General features: G+C 39.9%; 1 protein-coding gene across 1 annotated transcript in view; it reads left to right on the forward strand.

The window, feature by feature from the left end:
- Positions 1–20128, forward strand: part of SPAG17 (sperm associated antigen 17) — a 133081-nt gene that overhangs the window by 109317 nt on the left and 3636 nt on the right. The window contains exons 36-47 of the mRNA XM_014550113.1: positions 1077–1259; positions 2190–2303; positions 2876–2921; positions 5147–5246; positions 5929–5976; positions 8302–8401; positions 9112–9166; positions 10515–10655; positions 12928–13064; positions 14384–14568; positions 16727–16787; positions 19448–19592. Of these exons, the coding sequence (XP_014405599.1) occupies positions 1077–1259; positions 2190–2303; positions 2876–2921; positions 5147–5246; positions 5929–5976; positions 8302–8401; positions 9112–9166; positions 10515–10655; positions 12928–13064; positions 14384–14568; positions 16727–16787; positions 19448–19592 (1315 nt within the window). The remainder of the gene's footprint in view (positions 1–1076; positions 1260–2189; positions 2304–2875; positions 2922–5146; positions 5247–5928; positions 5977–8301; positions 8402–9111; positions 9167–10514; positions 10656–12927; positions 13065–14383; positions 14569–16726; positions 16788–19447; positions 19593–20128) is intronic.

Here is a 20128-nt window from a genome sequence, read left to right on the forward strand (position 1 = left end):
CTTCATAACTGTAATTTTGCTATTGTTATGAATTGTAATGTAAATATCTGATATGCAGGATGTATTTTCAGGGGTCGCAACCCACAGTTTGAGAACCGCTGACAATGATCTCCTAGCCCTATATTTTAATTTGGTGACTATAATCAACATGGTGAATGAAGATGATCTGAATTCTAGTCCTGACTCTACCAATTATTAATGTGGGATTTGGGACAAGTCACACTGGACCTTTACTTCCTTATCTAAAAAATGAAAGGACACACCAAATGGCTCACTAAGGCTATATATCCAAGTTGGAAGCACTGCATTTTGACAAATAATATGTGACATCTGAAATGAATGAAAGCAATTCAGTCTCTTCCTCTGCAACTCCTGTAGCTATGACCACACCCTGTGGGAGTTGCCCAACCCAGGCAAGAGGCTGAGTGGTTATCACTGACCAGGCAGTGGACACTGAATAGCAATTTAAAAGGGAGCACACCAGACACACTGCGGGGCATATGGCATCAAACCACACCACTCCTGAAAACAGAGGATAGCATAGAGATGAGAGTCCACTCTAAGGCAGACATTTCTGCTCAAGAGATCCTCAAAGATTCATGCTTATTCTAGAGTGAGCTCAAAGACCACTCAGGTCTGTAGATGGTTTCTCTCATTAAGTCAACATATTCATGGAACCAGAAAGTTAAAAATTGTTTTATTCCAAGTGTCTTTGGCTACCTGTGGGTATCAAAGGATAGTCTCATGCATTTGGCCTAAGCTAGGCTGTAGCCACGTTGCCATGACACAGCACTGCTTGGCACTCCCCTAAGTGCCATCCACAGACATCATGCAACAGGATTTTAAAATATGCAGATTCTCATTTCCATATAAAGAGGAAAACTTGCCCAATTTTGTTATCAAGTTTTCTTATACTTGTGAAACTTTTAAATAAAATGATATTTTATTTATTTACCTTTTTTGCCTATGTATTCCCTAACAGTGGTTTCTAGCATAGTATTTAAATAATAAGAACTCAGTTGTTTTTTTTTAATGTTGATTTCTTGTGTGATTGTTTTGCTTTGTTTTGTTAATAGAAAAAAACTCCAGGACCTCCGTTTGGCACTCAGATTTGGAAGGGCCTTAACATTGAGGCCAGACAGCTAGTGAGCACCCCCGCCCCTGTAGTCAAGAGCCCCAATGTGCTACAGATACGCCAGTTCATCCAGCACGAGATCATAAAGAATGAGGTGAAACTGAAGCTACAGATTTCCCTTAAGGTAATGGAATCCAAGTAACCTGCCCCAAAAGAATCAGGAACAGGGCAAGCATTCCTCTTGGTTTGCCGAGGAACCTGAATTAATGTAACAGATGAGTGTCAATCTTCCAGAGGGGAGGACATTGAGAGGTATAAAATGCTAAATGAGTCCCATAAGGTGTAGGAAGTATTGAGATTCCAAAGACACTGAGAAGATAAGTAACTTTTATATATGATTGTTATATAGAGTCCTCACTTCTCATTATGTGGAAAACTAGCCTAGTGACCTCTGGAAAAAGGTAGAACTGCATATTAATCTGAAATTTGTCTCTGAAAGAAAACTATTGTTGGTTTTTGGAAATGGCCTAAGAATTTGTAAATATTTAATTAATTGTATAAGCATATCTGTAACATCTCACTGTCTAGTATGTTAAATCTCAGAACAAGGATCATATGTTCTGAGATTTGGGTCTCCAGTACCTGACATAGAACAGGGGACAATTATTTGTGGAAAAAGATCAAATATTTATGGAGAAAGTCAAGTATGTTCCTCTTGGAAGCAAAGGCATGCCTAAGCAACTTACATTCAAAGATAGAACCATAAAGGTTGTCCCTGGAAAGGACTCTGAAGATTATCTAATTACCTGTGTCCATTTTATTGGTGGGGACAGTGGAGCATATAGTTAGATGTGGGGCCTCTCTGAAGTCCTCATACAGTTCTAATGTCCCATGGCCCTTAAAGCTTTGCTTTTGTGCTTTTCAGATCTTTGCTTACTAACATATTAAAGAAGGGTCTTTCTAGATTGCTTGACCAGTAACTGTGGTGGCTGGTCATTGTGAATTTATATATTCTTAATCTCTTTGTGATATTCCAAGTTGATGTTGACTAGTTTGGTGTCTCTCTCTACCTTATTTCTGATTTCTATTGATTCATTTTATTCTGCTGATTTAGGATTATATAAACCATATCCTAAAGAAAGAAGATGAGCTACAGGACATGACAGTTAAAGATTCCAGAACTGAGGAAGAGAGAGGCAACGCTGCAGATCTCCTCAAACTAGTTATGGTGAGACAGAATGTTCACATACCACTGTCCTTACTCTTGTTCCACTACTAGTTATAGTGAGACAAAATGTTCACACACCACTGTCCTTACTGTTGTTCCACTACTAGGTGCTCCAAGACAAAATCCTATAAGTAAGAGCTTGTTTCTGCCATTTCTGTGAAGCATTTTCTCCCTCCTTATAATTTCTTATTCTGTGGAAATCTGACTTCTTATATATTGAATTTTTCAATGTCTTTTTAGGCTCTTTCTTAAATCATAAATAACTCTGAAGGCTCTTAAAAGAAAAGTTTTTATTCTCTTAAGAGAAATTGATATTCTTTGAAACAGTGAATGAATTAGTGAAGGAAATAGGAAGGAGGAAGAAAAGGAATTTCTACAACTGAAAATGATTTTTAGAAATTTGTTAAGTGAAAGAATTGACTAAAAAATCAAATAAGATTTGTATAAGCATTAAAAATAATTCATTGTATAGTAATTTTCATAAAAGATCAAATTGATCACATAAGAATGCTTGTAAACAAAGTGAATTTTGTGTGCAATATAATAATTAAGGAATTTTCTCTTTATTTCAGTCTTTCCCTAAAATGGAAGAAACTATAAAAAGTCATGATACTCAAAGTAAGTACATTTAATATTTTTTTTGCAAAATATTTACATATTCCAAAAGAACAACCTTAAATACACTTTTCAGTCATTCTTGCGTCTAATAGCAAAGTTCTGTGTAGGTATTTCTGTTGTTGTATTAGCCATGTTGTATCATTATTATTTATTCATATTTTTTTCTGCCTGAATTATGAGATTCTTGAAAACTGTGATTGCCTCTAATTCATCTTTAACATTCATCTTCTGAATAAAAAAAGTTAACATTTGGCTTCTATGTTAACCTTAACCTGTATCTAGAACATGGCTAAGACACAGGAAGAAAACAATCAACCAATGGGCACTCTCTCCCCTGCCCCCACACCCACACAGAACTTTGGAACCACTACACAATTGTCACCAAAACCTCACCCTATTTTACTCTATATCTACTCTTGGAAAATAGCCTCATTCAAAGCACTTTATTTTGGAATATGTATGGCTCCAAAAAAATTGTTTATATGGTTTCATAGTTCATGGCAGACAAGCAACATAGAAACTTGGTAATTTGGGTTTGATTTTTGGCCATCTGCAGCAGCCATGGCTTCATTAAGCCCACAGATGTGTTTTGTGTGTCCCCACAGTGTTAGCTTGAACAGTTTGTTTTGTTTATCTGAATTTTTCTTTTCTTGAAATGTCACTTGACCACATAGTAGCATGTGGCTCAAGATTGTAAACAGAAGAATCCATCACAACCCAGTGTCTCCCTGTCCTTACACACTGTTATTACTCTTCCCCCTGGGCAGCCCCTTATATTAAGGTTGCCAGATTTAGCAAGTAAAAATAGAGAAGGCCCAGTTATATTTGACTTTCAGATAAAGAAAAAGTAATTTTTTTAGTGTAAGTATTGGGACCCATTTATATTTTAAAAATATTACTTGTTTATCTGAAATTCATATTTAATTAGTTGCCCTATACTCTATCTGGTAAACCTACTTTCGGCATTTGAATTCATACCTCTGGCATGAAGGAACAGTCTCCAGAGTGGTAAATGGGTAGGTTGCCCAAAAGTGAAGGACAAATTAAATATATTTTTGAAACACAAAAATTAACAAACAAACAGATGCGGGAGTCAAACAGGGTCTTGCATACTTACAGCAGCCCCTGACATATTAATAGTAGAGATCCGGGGCCAAGGCTCCCCACAGGATTTCCTAGGACACTAGCCTCTGAGGTGGCTCCACCAAGAATGACTTGTATGATGTAAGTTTGGATAATGCTGCATGTTGCTTTATGTTCTTGGAGAGCCACAATATACACTAAATAATGAAGGATGCAGAGAAGTCCCGCACAATGAAACATAATTATAGTTGGTGTGATACTTACACTAAAAAATTATTGGTTGTTTATCTGCAATTCAAATGTAACTGGGCCTTTTCTATTGTTATTTGCTAAATCTGGTAACCTTAATATCAGGGGCTGCCCAGGGGAAGAGGACAGGGAGACACTAGGGTTGTGATGGATTCTGTATGACCTGGTGTTTCCCAAGCTCATATACCCATGAGCCTTGTTTCTTTTTTTAATCTCCTATTAACATCCCACCAAGACCATGATCTGTGGAATGAACTCTGAGAGTCACTTCCCAAATTATCAAAAAAACAACCACATTGTATTACATTCATACCCTTAGATTTAAATCTTCATAGTTTTGTGTGTTTTTTCTTTTTGGAAAAAAAAAGGACACAGAACAATTTCAATAAAACGGGTACTTTTTCGGTGCTTCAGATACAATGAAATTCAATCAGATAGATGCTGATTCCCCTAATAACATGTCACTATGTTTCCTTTTTTAAAAAAAAAACACACACACACACATTTTTTTTGATTTCAGAGAGGAAAAGAGAGGGAGATAGAAACATCAATGATGAGAGAGAATTACTGATTGGCTGCCTCCTGCAGGCCCCTCACTGGGGCTCGAACCTACAACTCAGGCATGTGCCCCTACTGGGAATCGAACCATACCTCCTGGTTCATAGGTTGATGCTCAACCACTGAGCCACACTGGCTGGGCGCTACGTTTCTCATTTTGTCGTCTAGTAGAGCACTGTGTAAACATTCACTGTTACAGTATAGCTTGATCATGGAAATTCTAGTAAACACTAGATGGATTAAAGAAAGGCTCTTAGACAGTATCTCTAACGAGACATTGGGTATTGTTTGTGTGTGGGATTGTGTTGTAAAGTTAAATGAATCTATTTTTAAAGTTGCAGCCCACCTAATTGATTTGTACAAGCAGTCTTTGACTTCTGTTCCGGAGTGTCTGCCAGACCCATTTGATACAGAGCTCTCTGAAAAGAAATTGAAGTAAGCTGATCCAATAATGTTTTCCACTTAGTATTAAGCATGCAGTGATTGAGGAATGGAGAGATGTGGGTATCATAACCATGGGTGACCACATCCAGGAGATCTCCGCCTTTCATCTGCCACACTGTCAACAACTTACCATACAGGGGTGGCTTTCTTTTATTGTTTGCCAACTGAGAGCATTGCCTCTCTTGCTTTAGAAACATGTGCATTTCTTTATTAATTCACTGATCCAAATGGACATGTATGGCATGCCCATTATGTGAAAAGCTTCATGCTGGGAGCTGGAGATAGAGTGATAGATAACAACTCGACCAGTGCCATCTTGGAGCTTATAAGATAGCATCGGAAACAGCCCCAAAGCAAGTCAACACATAGGCACGTCATGACAGATTGCGAGAAATGCCACGGAAGGTATATGGGGCCCCAGAAGGAAAATGACAGAGGGCCCTATTTTATGACTTCAAAAATACGGCTGCTGGGAAGGGGGAATCTTTTGGAAAAATATGCTTTTAGACCTTTCAAAGCATCACATGGACTTATCCCAGAGGCAGCCGGATAGTGGACACTAAGTAACCTAAGATATGGCCAATTAAGATAACAGAGAAAGAGCCAACTGTGTGGAAAGTCAGCAAAGTATCGTATTGCCTTTTTGGTCATAAGTCTCTTTCCTTTCACATAGGCACGCAGCAACAGTAAAGCACTGGAAAGAGAAGATAGCTCAGAAGAGGTAATCCATTCTGAAGTATATATACATAAACTTATGAAAAAGCCCAGCTTTGTGGAATCATAGAATCTTAGAGGAGGAAGGGTTGGGAGGTCCTACCGTCCAGGCTCCCTGCTGTGATCTGAATCTCTTCTGCGTTTCTGCCAATGGTCATTTAGCTTTTGTGTGACCATGTCCTTATCTCTTGAGGATGCCCATTGGACCAGTAGGGGTGGATCCTCTCCCTTTCATAAGTAAGAACGCTCTCTGTGCTTTGCTAATTTTAATTACTGATAAATAATCTAGAACTTAATGCAGAGCATAGTTATAAACATTGAAGGATTCATATAACTCATCTGAGGATGTGCTCTAAGCATCATGTGCTTTGGTTTCCTTTCAATCCTAGCCAACGATTCCAACTTCAACTCTGTTGCCATAAAGAGAGGAAGCCAGATTATTTACTGAGCATATAAGTAGTATATATGGTACTATTGTACACATTGGTATGGCTCCCCTCCAGAATGACTCCCAGATGAATATGCTTCTTAATAACAATGTCTGGGTTGCCTTATGGTATGTGTTGGAGAAGTGGTGAGATAAGACCTTAAGTCTCTTGGCCCACCCTACATACAAGGTCAAACTGTAAGGTGTATACTGTCTCATAGAATATCCCTGGAAGGATTTTCAAGTGCCTGGTGAGAGTGATTGCCTGTGGGGAGGGAGGTTGGGAGGTTAGGTTAGGGGACAGTGTGGGATGGAGACTTCCTTTTTATTATGTACTCTTCAATACCTTTAGAAATGTGTACATGTGTTATCCATTCACATTTTTTAGAATTTTGGAACACTAAAATTTTTAATTTTAACCAAGAGGTAGGTAACAGAAAGCCAATGTAAGTTTTTGAAAAAGAGAGTGAAACACAGAGATATGTGTCATAGAAAAACAAGTGTTGGCAGCATACATAATGGATTGGGGAGGAGGATTAAGGAAGGAGAAAGTTTCAAGGAAATTTGAGGTGGTCAAAAATGTCAGATGATATGGAAGTGTCAGAAAGGAGAATGAACGGGGAAATTAGTGTTTATCAGTTGGAAGGTTTATTGATGTCTTTTGTGAGAACAGTTTTCAGAAAGTGGTAGGCAATAGGCACACTGCCATAGGTTGATGAATGAATCCATGAGGCCGTAGAGACGAGACATGTTAATGAGAAATTATTGTTTAAATTAGATGATACTTTGATTCAGCCAGTATTTCCAGAGAAGCCATCCAGTGTAAGAGAGCAGTGTTTTAGTTCAGTAAAATCTACTCCAGGAATTCAGTTTGTTTATCTATAAAACGAGGATGATTGCACCGCCTAATACCTAAGGTCAGCTCACACTCTGGGTGACTAATTGCTAATTAGCAAGTGCACTTATCAAGATCATGGGCTTGGAGGAGGCAGCCTGGGTTTTAATTTGGACTTGACTTCTTACTAGCTAATGATTTAGGGTGGGTTACATAACTTCTCTAGGCCTTGGCTTTTTGGCCACTGTAGTGGCCATTGTAATGGGAATAATAATATTAACTCGGAATTCTTGTAAGATTAAATATAAAGTACTTTGCAAAGTGTCTGGCATATAATAAGCACTTAAAATGGAAAACTATATCAGATAGGATTAGGTTGAGCTACATTTAACAGACAGCCCCCAAATCAATGCTTTTATAAGAAAGAAGTAGACAGCACCACATCATCAGATTCCTTCTTTTCATCTATTCTATCGTTCGCAGCACATGATTTCCATCCTTAAGGTTGCTTCATGGTTGCAAAATGACTGCCACAACTCCAGCCATTTCATCCATATTTCAGAAAGTAGAAAAATAAATGAGACAAGGACAAAGGGAAAGCCTCCCAGCTGAGTTAGCCTTCTTTAAAAAGCCACCTGGAGTCTTACTCATGGAATTTAGTTTACTTCTCATTGCCTGTCTTTACATGTGAAAAGTATAGTTTTTAGCTGGTATATGTCTCCCCAGTGTAGGGTTCTGATATTGGAAAGACATCTAGCAGGATTATAATGCTTTTATTTCACTTTGTAATCACTGATCACATTATTCATAAACTTTTACTTAGGTTTTTGTTAGTTCTGCTTCTGAAATTATGCAGATTAGAAGAATCTAGTTGGCTTTAAGACCATGTGGTTTTTAGTCTTTTGAGGTCAACTGTAAAACCAACCAGCTGGTATCATTATTTGCTATCTTATAATGAAAGGCTGATTTCTAAGTAGGAAAAATGACTGGGATGTAGAGCTAAAACACAAGCAAATAATATTTTGAAATATTTTATGTCTCTTTTGCATAATTATGGAACTACTGACCAGGAAAGAGATTGAAAACACAAACAACTATTTAATGAAAATTAGGAACAAAGTAGTATCACCTTACTTCAAATCTGAATTTAGCAAGACATTTCAGTCTCAGGTAACGGAATGTAATTAACAATTATTGAATAAGAGTCCTTTTAAAAGTTGACATAGTGCATATGCTATTATATAATGTTCCTTTCCTGAAGTTACTTCTTTCCTACATCTAATCCGCTAACTAACCTATACCCTTCAAATCCATGTCTTCAAGAGCATATAAGAGAGAGATCTAATTTCAGGTCTTACACCTAAGTAGCGTTCTCTACCAATGTGTTACTACCTCTCCATCTCCCTGCCTTGAATTATCACTATTAATTGCCTTATCCCATCTATTTTAAGCCATTTTTTGTGTCAAATTCTCCCTATTGATGCTCATCCTATGATAAATCCAAGTTTTATTCATTAAGGTTTTTATTCCATTGAAATTCTGTTACCCATTGGCTGCTGAGATAACTCTAAGTTATTATAAGTTCAGAACTCCCTGTGTTGCTATGAAAACTCCAGACACTATTATTAACCAGAGGCTGCCTGAGAAGAAATTATAGGAAACTAATTAACAAAATCTACAATTGAGTTAATAAGTCTCTTGAAAAACTTTTAGCTTACAAAACTTGATTTCCAGGACCTTAAAAAAGAGACTTTGATCATTGCTCAACAATTTAACATGCTCGTGGCAGCTGCCTTTCAGCCATGTGTAAGTCTAAAATTATTCTTTTGGTTTTTCCTTATCTGTACACCCTTTCTGGAAACTTGCCTCCATTTACAAAGAAAGGTGAAGATGTGAGCAAAACAACTGAGAAAAATACAAGTGGTCTTCATCCAGGTAATATGCTTGTGTAGCTCTTATTCCTGTGACTGTGCCTAAATGAAGAATACCCGATAGTGGCTCTGAGGCCATAACTAGTTCCTACCACCCTTCGCCTTAGTAACAGCTAATGACATGACCTGCTGTGACCTGTATATTAGTCCTGCCTGACTTATATGAGGAAAGCAAGATGTAACTAAATTCTCTATGAAGGAGAATTCTTGCCAAAAATCCTTAAACTGAATTTGATTAACAGGAAACAATCAAACAAACCCAAAATGTAGGCATTTTTTTAAAGACAATTGTCCTGGACTCTTCAGACAAATCAGTATTATTAAAAGAAAAAGATGGAGTAACTGTTCTATATTAAAAGAGACTAAGGAGTCATGAAAACAACATGCAGTGCACGCACTTTGGATGTGGGTTGAGAAAAACAACCATAAAAGATATTGTAGGGCAACTACATGAGTTTGATTGGGGGACTCTGTCAGCAGGCCTTGTGGCATTACTGTAGGTTTTCCTGAGTGTGATGATGGGTCAGAGTTTGCAAAGCAAAGATTAAGGCTGGAACAGGGGCTTATAAGTGTGATGGGGAGAAATCGGGGGTGAAGGTTGATGCTTCTACCTGCCACCTACACAGACATCACTAATCAATCAAGCCTACTTTCCTCTTGAGACGGGGAAAGGCCTGTTTTTCAGCCCAGTCCTCCAGGCAGCCACCACCATTCATTCAACCAGGGTTGGCCCACACAAGTTGGTCCTTGATATATTTATTTAAAATGTGTTCATATTGCACTGATTCCTTAGAGAGATATATTTTAATTAACAATTACATGTTCAGCCCTAGCCAAGTGGCTCACTTAGTTAGAGTATCATACCATGCACTCCAAAAGGTTTCAGGTTCCACTCCAGGTTAGGTCCCTGGTCAATTGATGTTTCTCTCTCCCCTCACCCCCTAAAGTCAATAAATACATATCCTTGGGTGAAGATTTTTATAAAAGAATTACATGTCCACAGTAATGAATGCATTTAAGATGAGAAAATTTTAAAAAATTCACATCTCAGTTATTCTTGCCAGATAACATAGGCCAAATTACTTGGTCTCTATTTCATAACCCAACAAGATAGCTACTACTACATAGTCATAAGCCCAGAAAGAACCAGCTAGCTCCCAGGGAGTATGAGCCCCATTTGTTAATGGCAAGCACTGCATCATATAGGAAGAATCATTGCCTCTTAGTAGCTTTTTTTTCAATTTAGTCTTTCTCAAGTGTGGGGGGTGAGCACCTTGTTCATTGTAAAGAACACAAACATTAGTAGTGATTGTACCATTGTCTGGAATATCACCTTATAATATTTGTTTTAGGTTTTCTAGATCCCCAGCCAAAAGAAGTTGTAGAACAGGGACCCTCAGATAGGGCTTTTTCCCCAAAATCGGAGAGTTCTGTGAATATCAAGGAGTTCGCTAACCAGAAGGAAACTGAAAATTTATCCAAGTCTCCCACAGGTATGGTAATCATTTGCTTTATCTCACTGTCTCTCAAAACTGGACATTATGTCCTTTCGGAGTATGGGAGATGGTACTGGGTGTTGAAGGTATAGTTGTGGTTATATAAAAATTTCTATAGTGTCTATGGGAGATGGTACTGGGTGTTGAAGGTATGGTTGTGGTTATAGAAAAATTTCTATAGTATCATGGACCCTGGAGCTGTGGAACTGTGAAAGGATTCTTAGCATGATGTGGATACATTGGCAGGTTGGTTAATATGTTGGGTTTGGGAGGATGAGAAAGTCCGATTGCAAAGGAGTGGATATAATGATGGAATATATAATCCATTCCAAAGAAACAGGAAAGCAAGACAAGAATGAGACAAGTGATTGTTTAAAATGAGGAAGTCAATTGATTACAGGTCTCAATGAGGTTAAATAATGGCTTGTTAAATATGATAGAGTAATAAGCTAGAAGAATAGGAGGCAATGATATATATAGAGGGAAGCTTGAAATGAGAGTTTGAAAGTGGTAAAATTATTGGTGTTGGCAAGGTCAAAGATATGACATGAGAGTTTCTGAGATAGAAGAGGAAACTATGAAGAAATGAGATGATCGAGAATCAGAGAGGACATTGTGATGTCACCAAGAAACATGGAGTGGAAGGCCACCCTAGGTGTCAAGAGCTCCAGTGAATCAAGGGAATGATGGAGAGGTCAGTCAATGATAGCTGCTTGGAGATGTCATAGGTAACGCAGTCTGATGGCAGGAGCTTTAAAGGAATGGGAGTTTTCAAAGGAGGAAACTACTTTGAATCAAGGATACCTACTGCTGCCCTGGGCTCTGATACTTGAGATAAGACATGGTAATGTGGCCTCTTTAAAAGAAGTAAATTAATATTCATATAAACAGCAATGTTGTTATTGTTGTTTGTTAATCTTCACCTGACGGTATTTTTTCCATTGATTTTTAGAGAGAGTGGAAGGAAAGGAGGAAGAGAGACAGAGAGAGAGGGAGAGAAAGAGAGAGAGAGAGAGAGAGAGAGAGAGAGAGAAGCATCAATGTGAGAGACACACATTGGTTGATTGCCTCCCACACATGCCCCAGGAATAGAGCCTGCAATCCAGGTATGTGCCCTGAATGGGGAATCACACATGTGACCCTTTGGTGTGAGGACACTCTAACCACTCATCCACATAGGAGTGTTTGTGTCTGACTGCCTGTCTCTCTGGGCATCCTCCCTGCCTTCATCTTGCCCTATCCCTACTTGTCCTGTTTGATTTTATCCTATTCTACAAAGGACAGGCTATGTCCATTACTACAGAGGTCCAAGGTTCTGATTCTTCCAGGTCCATAACCCAGTCAGCGACATGGGATTATCCCTGTCAGCTTCAGTGGGAATATTCCAGTGAAGGTTCTGTGTTGCCTTCCCCTGGCTCATGTACCATCCTGATGGCTGGATCCAGGGATGTCATGGCACCAGAAATATATGTGGCAGGAGTAGGTGTGGAGGGGGGCGATATGGAGAGTGCTGAGAGCACAAAGATTATAATTACCATAACCCTCAACTCAGAGATGCTGTTTGCAAAATATACCCATGGTGCTTGCCTGCAGATAGTGGACATTCAAATATTGGTCCCTTCCCTTTCCTGTCTTGATGACTTTTGAATCTGGGAAAGGATGTTTAATATTATGATCTAAAATACAATTCTTATTTCAACTGCCTGGGTATTTGGAGAAATGCAGCAATGTGGATCATCTACTCTTGCTTACTCCTCACCAAATGTGGTGACTTGAGGATTAACTTCCCTGGCTCAATTTACCTGTAATTACTACCACTTTTTAAGAACTATATATATAATAGTTGAGCCAAAGAGATTCTCAAGATTTTGTCCTCATTAGTTTTAAGAAATCTTTCAGAATCAATGTTTTCTTGTATTTGTACCTCATTGATTCAGTGGAAAGAACCCTGAACATCTCAGTATGAATTCAGTTTATCGAGGCAAGTCACTCAGCTTCATAGAATCTGATTTTTCTGATTTAATTAGAAAAGGTTATACTAATAGCATCTCGTCAAGTTGGTGTGAGGACCAACATTGGGTAAAATCTCTTCGTAAAATGTACAGATATAACACTAGAATTAATTTTTTTTAAAAAAGCCTTGTTCCTTTAAATGAGCTCTTAAAAAAGAAGAAAAGTTTTCCAAGTCAATGTTCAATATTCCCTGGGATGACCTCGAGTGTCTTTGAATAAAATGTCCATGTGGTAATTTCAACTTTCTCTCTAACAGAATCAGATATGTGTCTGCCCGTGAAAATCCCAACCCAGTCGTTGCTGCAGGATGTCAAAGGACAAGCCAGGAAGGAGAAAGTGAAGATACCTCACTATTTGATGAGTTCCAAGCCCAAGTCTCTACCTCTCACAAAGGTAAAAGACATGGGGACACATTTCCCAGAGCTAAGCAGCATTTTATGTAAACCTGACCCATTGGAGTGATTGATGGCCAGCCACTGCGTGCTATTTACTAGACGTACCATCTCACCCTGAAGGCCTGCAGGTCACACACAGAGGAACTAAGTCAGTGCTTTGCTCCTATAGGCTCACTGGAGGAATTGGTAGCTTGAAATCAGCCCAGCTGGGAGTTCGTAATCATAGAAATTGACAATTGCTGTTAATCAGGGTTCTTTTCAGGAAGCCAGTATTACCAGCACACTGTTGGCTAAGGGGGTCATTGGCCACACTTCTCGTGACTCTTAGGATAAAATCCAATATCTTAGCCTGACTACAAGTGTGGCCCCGTTTGCTTCTTGGATCACCTTGCCCCAAACTCACTGTACTTCCGCCATTGTGGGTTGTTAGTTCTTTAGTTCTTAGATCTTTAAAAGCATCCAACTCCTTCCTTCTTTAGAGCCTCAGAGATTAAGAGTCCACATCAGCTCTGCTGGAAGCCTTCCTTGAGCCCATCAGACAGGTTTTGATGTTATCCTTCTATACTTTCATGGCACCCTGTGCCCGTTGCCATCACAGAATCTGTCACAATGAATATAATTGATGTGATGGGAGTGCTTCTCAAACTTAAATGTGCACACGAATTACCTAAAGATCTTGTCAAAATACAGATTCGGACTCACTGGTGTGGGGGCCTGGGATTCTGCAGCTCTGACAAGCTCCCAGGTGAGGTCAGTGCTGCAGATCTGAGGAATACCAAGTGCATAGGGCAGTGGTTCTCAGTGTGATCACCTGACCCAGCAGCACTGGCAACACCTGAGACCTTGTTATAAATGCAAGGTCATGACCCCATCCCACATTTACCGACAAGAAACTCTGGGGATGAAGTCAACAATTGGAGTCTGAGTGAGTCCTGGAGTTGATTCCAATGGGAGCTGGCATCCGGTCCTCACGGGCACAGAGGAGCGTTCGGTCCTCATGGGCACAGAGGAGCATCTGGTCCTCATGGGCACAGAGGGAAGAGCACACACTTTGGACTCAGGCAGACTTGAGTGTGAGACTTTGCCACTTATCACTTGAGCAGATTTTTCAAACATGAGCTTCTCTAGCCTCAAACCAAAGCCTAAAATACTCCCTCACATGGGGTTGCTCAAGGATTACATGAGACAGTAAATGTTCCTTTCCTCTCAAGACAAGCAGCATTTTCTCTGGAGACAGAGCCTTTATCTCATTCTGGGAACTCAAAATACAAATAGAACCATTTTATTTCATGTTGTTACTTTTTCCTTAATGCAAAGGTGCAAGATCCTTCTGGAGGAAGAGTGAGAACATCCTCCATTGCATCAGCTACCATTAAGAACCCAAATTCATCCCCTTACAGATTCCATCTTCTCCCTCCATCAGTGAAGTTTGGAGTGCTTAGAGAAGGGCACACCTATGAAACCACTGTCAAGCTCAAGAACACTGGCGTGGACTTCTGCAGGTAAGGCCTAGGCACCCGTGTCTGCTCAGTCGCCTTCTCCTACTCTGTGGCTTGTTTTTGACTACCTACATCAGTGAATGTTTCTTGAATTGAACTGTAATTATACTCTCTTGGATTTTCACATCATTCATTCGCTAACTCTCCCATTCATTGATTCATTTATTCTTCAGAAAAATCAGTATTCATCAAGCCTCAAGTATTAGTAGGTACTTCTTTGCCCTCCCATTAATCATTATTCATACTTTGGTAGAAGCAACTCTAGGCCTGATCAGCTCTAGAAAAAAAAGGGAGGTGAGGGGCTGTACAAGTGTTAACAATAATTAACACATAATTTGAAAGTCTACTTCTCAAATTATTTCTCAAATCTACCACCAACTATGATAGCTGATATGTTTTAACTTTATGATCTAAAAATGATTTTAATTACATTACTTCTGCATAGTTGAAGCAAAATATAACCTGAACCATTAGGGCAGTGATGGCGAACCTGACAGAGGTGACACGTGAAATCATTTTTTTGGTTGATTTTTCTTTGTTAAATGGCATTTAAATATATAAAATAAATATCAAAAATATAAATCTTTGTTTTACTATGGTTGCAAATATCAAAAAATTTCTATATGTGACACGGCACCAGAGTTAAGTTAGGGTTTTTCAAAATGCTGACACGCCAAGCTCAAAAGGTTCGCCATCACTGGACTAGACCTTCCTCAGAGCTTGTAGAGACTATGCCAGTGGAACAAACTGAGTAACTTATGTGTTTTTTTAAATAATTGAATTTATTGGGATGACATTGGTTCACCAAACCATACAGGTTTCAAGTGTACAACTCAATAGAGCATCATCTGCACGCTGCATTGTGCACCAACCACCGAGCAGTCTCTTTTGTGACTTGTTTTAAGGTCCTTGGCTGCATTGTGCACCAGTTGCCGAGCAGTCTCTTTTGTGACTTGTTTTAAGGTCCTTGTAGGCTGGAGAGTAAGGTGAAGCCTCAGATCTCCCGAGTACCAACTAGTTCTTGCAGGCAACTCACTGGATCCACACAGCTGTTGTCACTGCTGCATGTGAGAGTTCTATACCAAGACAGCTCCCAACTACAAAATTACCTCTATCCCATTTTGACTTTATCTTAAGCATAATGTGGAGAATTTCCCCAATAAATATGGAATAAATGTTTCAATTGACAAGTTTTTCTCAGTGTGAGTGACAAGTCCTTCAAAAATGGTTGTGATTCTGGACTCAGGTTTGGCAATATATGCAGCAGAGCAACAGGAGCATGGGTTTCAAAGATCGCAGTCCCATTTCAGTTGAGGCCAACCCCCACTTCAGGAATTACGTTTGCTTCCTCAGAAACAGACTGAGGAGGACCCAGGCCACCAGATATTATTGGTTGTTTAGGTTGTGGCCAACAAGTAGGTGGGGAGGGATAGTTAACCTCAAACTAATAAACTTGATGTCACTTACTTCATGTAATAACCACTGATCCTGTCTGTTCAGTATAGAACTTTAGCTTTAGAGATTTCACTCCTCAGGGGGGTAAATTTAGCCACTACAGGGCAGGCAGCAGAGTTGAGGGTCACCGGAGCAGGGTTAGGGTTGATGTGGAGGTGGGCTTTCCTCAGCATTTTAATTTACTCCAGGTCTTCAACCTTCAGGCAGAACCCACAAACCACAAGAAGGGAAAGGCCCCATGTGTGAGCACAGGGCTTTTCAAGCTCTCCAACTTGCCTTTTCTCCTCTCCCCAAAGATCAAACCCCATGCACAACAGAGTGAGACTGGCTCCCACGCTCCACTGCTCTCCCCAGACCTTTATTCTTCAGCTTAGCAATCTGACAGTCAGCATTGTGTTCACGCTGGCGGCCACACTGCAATGCACACATAGCCAAACACTCACGGCTCTGCCCGGCCTGGCTCCTCGGCAGGGCTGGAGCTGGGCTAGGAGCCTGCTTGACGCTGATGACAGCTGTTGGAAAGGCGCTTGTGAAACGGGCCCCAGAGTCTTCTCCCAATTGAATATTGGGTTGATTTTCCAATGGTGTGGACCCCATGCTCCTACAGCGTGAATATTAACACCTTCCTGATTTTTAATACCCAGGTTCATTCATTGTTCGTGGTTTTCATTATGGCATAAATTTATTCCCCTCTCTCGGCCCGTAGGTTCAGGGTAAAGCAGCCGCCACCCAGCACAGGACTGAAAGTGACCTACAAACCTGGGCCTGTAAGTCCTCTGTGTTGCCTGTTGTGTGTGTCAGTGTGTTTCCATAGGAATGCAGATATGTTTCCAGTGAAGTCCTTCTCCCCATTCCATTTAAACCATGTTGAAGTCTAATTTTTTAGTATCATAAGCAAAAGATTCCTGGCATTGGTGCAGTATGTGGCTTGATGTCACTTACTCCATGTAATAACCACGAGACAGATCCTGTGTGTAAACAAAGTTAAACTTTGAGCTATGGAAACATTTCTGAAGTTCGCCCAGTACTACAGTTATGTATGGTTGCATGAAAAATATATCTGTAATAATTAAACATGATTTAACATGCATTTGGGAAGTTAATTACCTAACTATATCCTGTGACAAATCCTTCTGCAGTGAAAAATCCTCTGGAAAAAGAAATATTCCAGTCTTATAATTCTGTGTAAATCTGATTTGTTCTCTTGGTGTTTGCCAGAGAATATTATTAAGAATGTTAATAAGTATATTATTTAATATACTAAGAAACAGTATATATTAAATTCATCAGCTGCCTCATTTCTCCAAAGATCTCTGAAAATACAAATGTTAAACTGTCAACCTATTCTGACTTTATTTGATATAATCCCAAAAATAGGATGTTTAGTATAAATCTTGTATATCACCACTTACTCTATAATTTCAGAACTTTAGTGTGACATAAACTAAAGTGTGTCTCAAATATAGTAACATCACATTTGTAAATCTTAACACTTATTTCTTGGTCAGTGCACCATCCTGCTGCTTTAACAATCCTTTCATTTCACCCAACAAGCAGTTCCTCCCACAAGCCACTGTGGGCCAGGCTACAGGGGGTGATAAAACGAGTAAGACAGGGAAGGAGCTCACAGCCGAGCACATAGTGGGCACTCAGAAGATGTGTCCTTGAGGACAGAATGAAGTGAGGAAGTCTGGTGGATGCATGAACCCTTTGTCACAGGTGGGGCCATGCCCAGGCTCATGGAAACACTGAGAAAGGGCATCCAGTCCCATGACCAGCACACGGGGGTCACTGAGCCGAGATGTTATATGTTGACATAGAAGAGTCAGCTTGGTTCAGTGAGGGGTTGCCTTGGTTCAGTGCCCAGTCCCCTGGCTTCTTGTTGCAGCTGTGGGACCAAGCAGCTCAGCCATGTTGGCTAATTAATCCTGAGCGCCTTGTTTTCCTCGGCTGTAGAAGGAGCGCAGACCAGACCATGTCCTCACGCTCTTCCAGCTCTAATATCTTCCGATCTGTGAAGCAGTACTATGCAGGCCCCAATTCCAAGCAGAGATGCATTTTGGGATTAGATCCCCTAATTCATGAGTCTCTCTCCCAAACAACTTATCATTGTACTGTGTCAAGATTTCAGAATCTTCACAACATAAGGCAAAAACCAAAACCAAAGCAAGCTCTCCTTCCACCGCTCTAGGAAGTTAGCAGATTTTTTCACTTCAAGTAGGGATTATGCCAAATGCCAGCATGCCTGTGAGATAGACCTATATAGATACTAAAATCCAGAGTGTATTCTTTAAAGCTCACTCTATACTGTTAGGTGTTTTTTTTTCTTCTTTTCTTTTTGACAGTAGGTTTTGGCTCTGGCAAATATATAATCTGTAGGCTTCTCCATATGTAAATCTGGCCACTGCTCACCTTGGTTGGTTGCCAACACTAAACGAATGTGCTCAAAGCCTGGGCAGACCTATGTGGTGTTGCTCTCCAGCCCAGCGTGCAGGCTGTCCTCCTCCCCAGCCCTGCTGATTGTTGGGCTTGGAGGGCCCAGGGCTGATTCTCAGAAACAGAGCTCTTGGAGCCCCGCCAGGATGTGCCTTACACATTGTTGAAAAAAAACTGAAACGTTCTTCAATTCTATTATTTTTTAAAACAAGATGGAGGGGAAAATTATTTGTATCGAATTGCTTTCCTTGTGGCAGTATTTTTTCCAGATAACTGTTGTCAAGTCTGCTTTTGAACCCACCCCCCGGAGAGGCAGCTTAGAAACACAAACAACTCTGTTTCCTGGCTGGTGTTCTTTTCAAGGAACAAGGCGAGGAGCCCATTCCTCCCTGTTTCTTGAAGCCCATTCCTCCCTGTTTCTTCTTCGTTGTATATCAGGTTTCTTCTCGGTGGGGACAGACCTCTTCCCTGTAGCTTTCAGACCTAGGCAGTTCAGCATTTAAAGGCATTCTGTCTCCCTCTACTGGCTTTGTCACATCACAGGTCCTACATAAGGTAGAAATCAAGAGGCAGGACAGTGGTAGGTTTCACTCAGTCTCTCAGATTATATTTATATTTGTCTTAAATCTAATCTGCAAGGATGCCAAGGAATAGAAACCCACTACTGACATTCCAGAACTAGCACAGTTCGGGGCACTATAAAAGTTTGCCTTTGGCATCGCCTCTGGGGCCCTGGCATTTATCCTTATGCCTTTTCTTAATAGCACCTGGTTTTCTTCAACAACTTACCTTGGGTCCCATTTACTCAATGGAATCCTGCCTCACTAATCCATGAAGTACTTCTTCTAAATGCTGTAACAGTAAGCATTCATTCGTGCTTAATTTATAGGTGAGGAACCCAGATTAGTTTCAGTAACTTGCCCAATTTGGTGTGAAATCCAGGATTTGAACTCAAATCTGTCTGATTCTAAAGCTCCATTGTGTCTCACAGGTGGCATCTGGCCTGCAGGTAGAACTGAAAGTGGAGCTATTTGCCATGGTTATGGGTGAGGACAGCACCAAGGGATCGACACACATCTCTCACTATATTGAGATCATGACTGAGCATGACGTCCTGTTCTTACCTGTGGAAGCGAATATCCTTTAAAGTTCAGTTTGAATTGTCGTGCATAGTGCAAAAATTGCATTTGGGCCAGGAGAACGCAGAAGTCAAAAGGGTATTTTCTAACCCCCTCACACCCACACTCCATAGCTTCGTTAATTCCAAGCAAAGTGCCTAACACACAGCACCAGTACAGTCATTGCAAGATGAATTAATGCCAATGTTATTGGCTGTGATGGACTACCAATTTTTTTTTTAAAAAAGCAAGTGTTTGTCATCAAGAAAAACTTACAATGTTGTTGAGAGACAGGAGATACCTTCTTTATTATAAAGGTTGAATGGATATTCACTGAATTATGCATATATACCTCATATTAATGTCTCGCATGTAGATATCATATGGATATTGAGTACCTATTATATGCAAGTTACTATATGAAATATTTTTCATATATGAAAATTGGACTCTATCTCAAAAGACATATACACTAGTAGCAGAAAGCCTTCATACCTGATTTCTATATTTTTTGTATTCCAATGACATGAATAATATACTACTTTGTGCTATAG

This window comes from Myotis brandtii, unplaced genomic scaffold (genome assembly GCF_000412655.1).
Source record: "Myotis brandtii unplaced genomic scaffold, ASM41265v1 scaffold582, whole genome shotgun sequence".
Classification (NCBI taxonomy): Eukaryota; Metazoa; Chordata; class Mammalia; order Chiroptera; family Vespertilionidae; genus Myotis; species Myotis brandtii.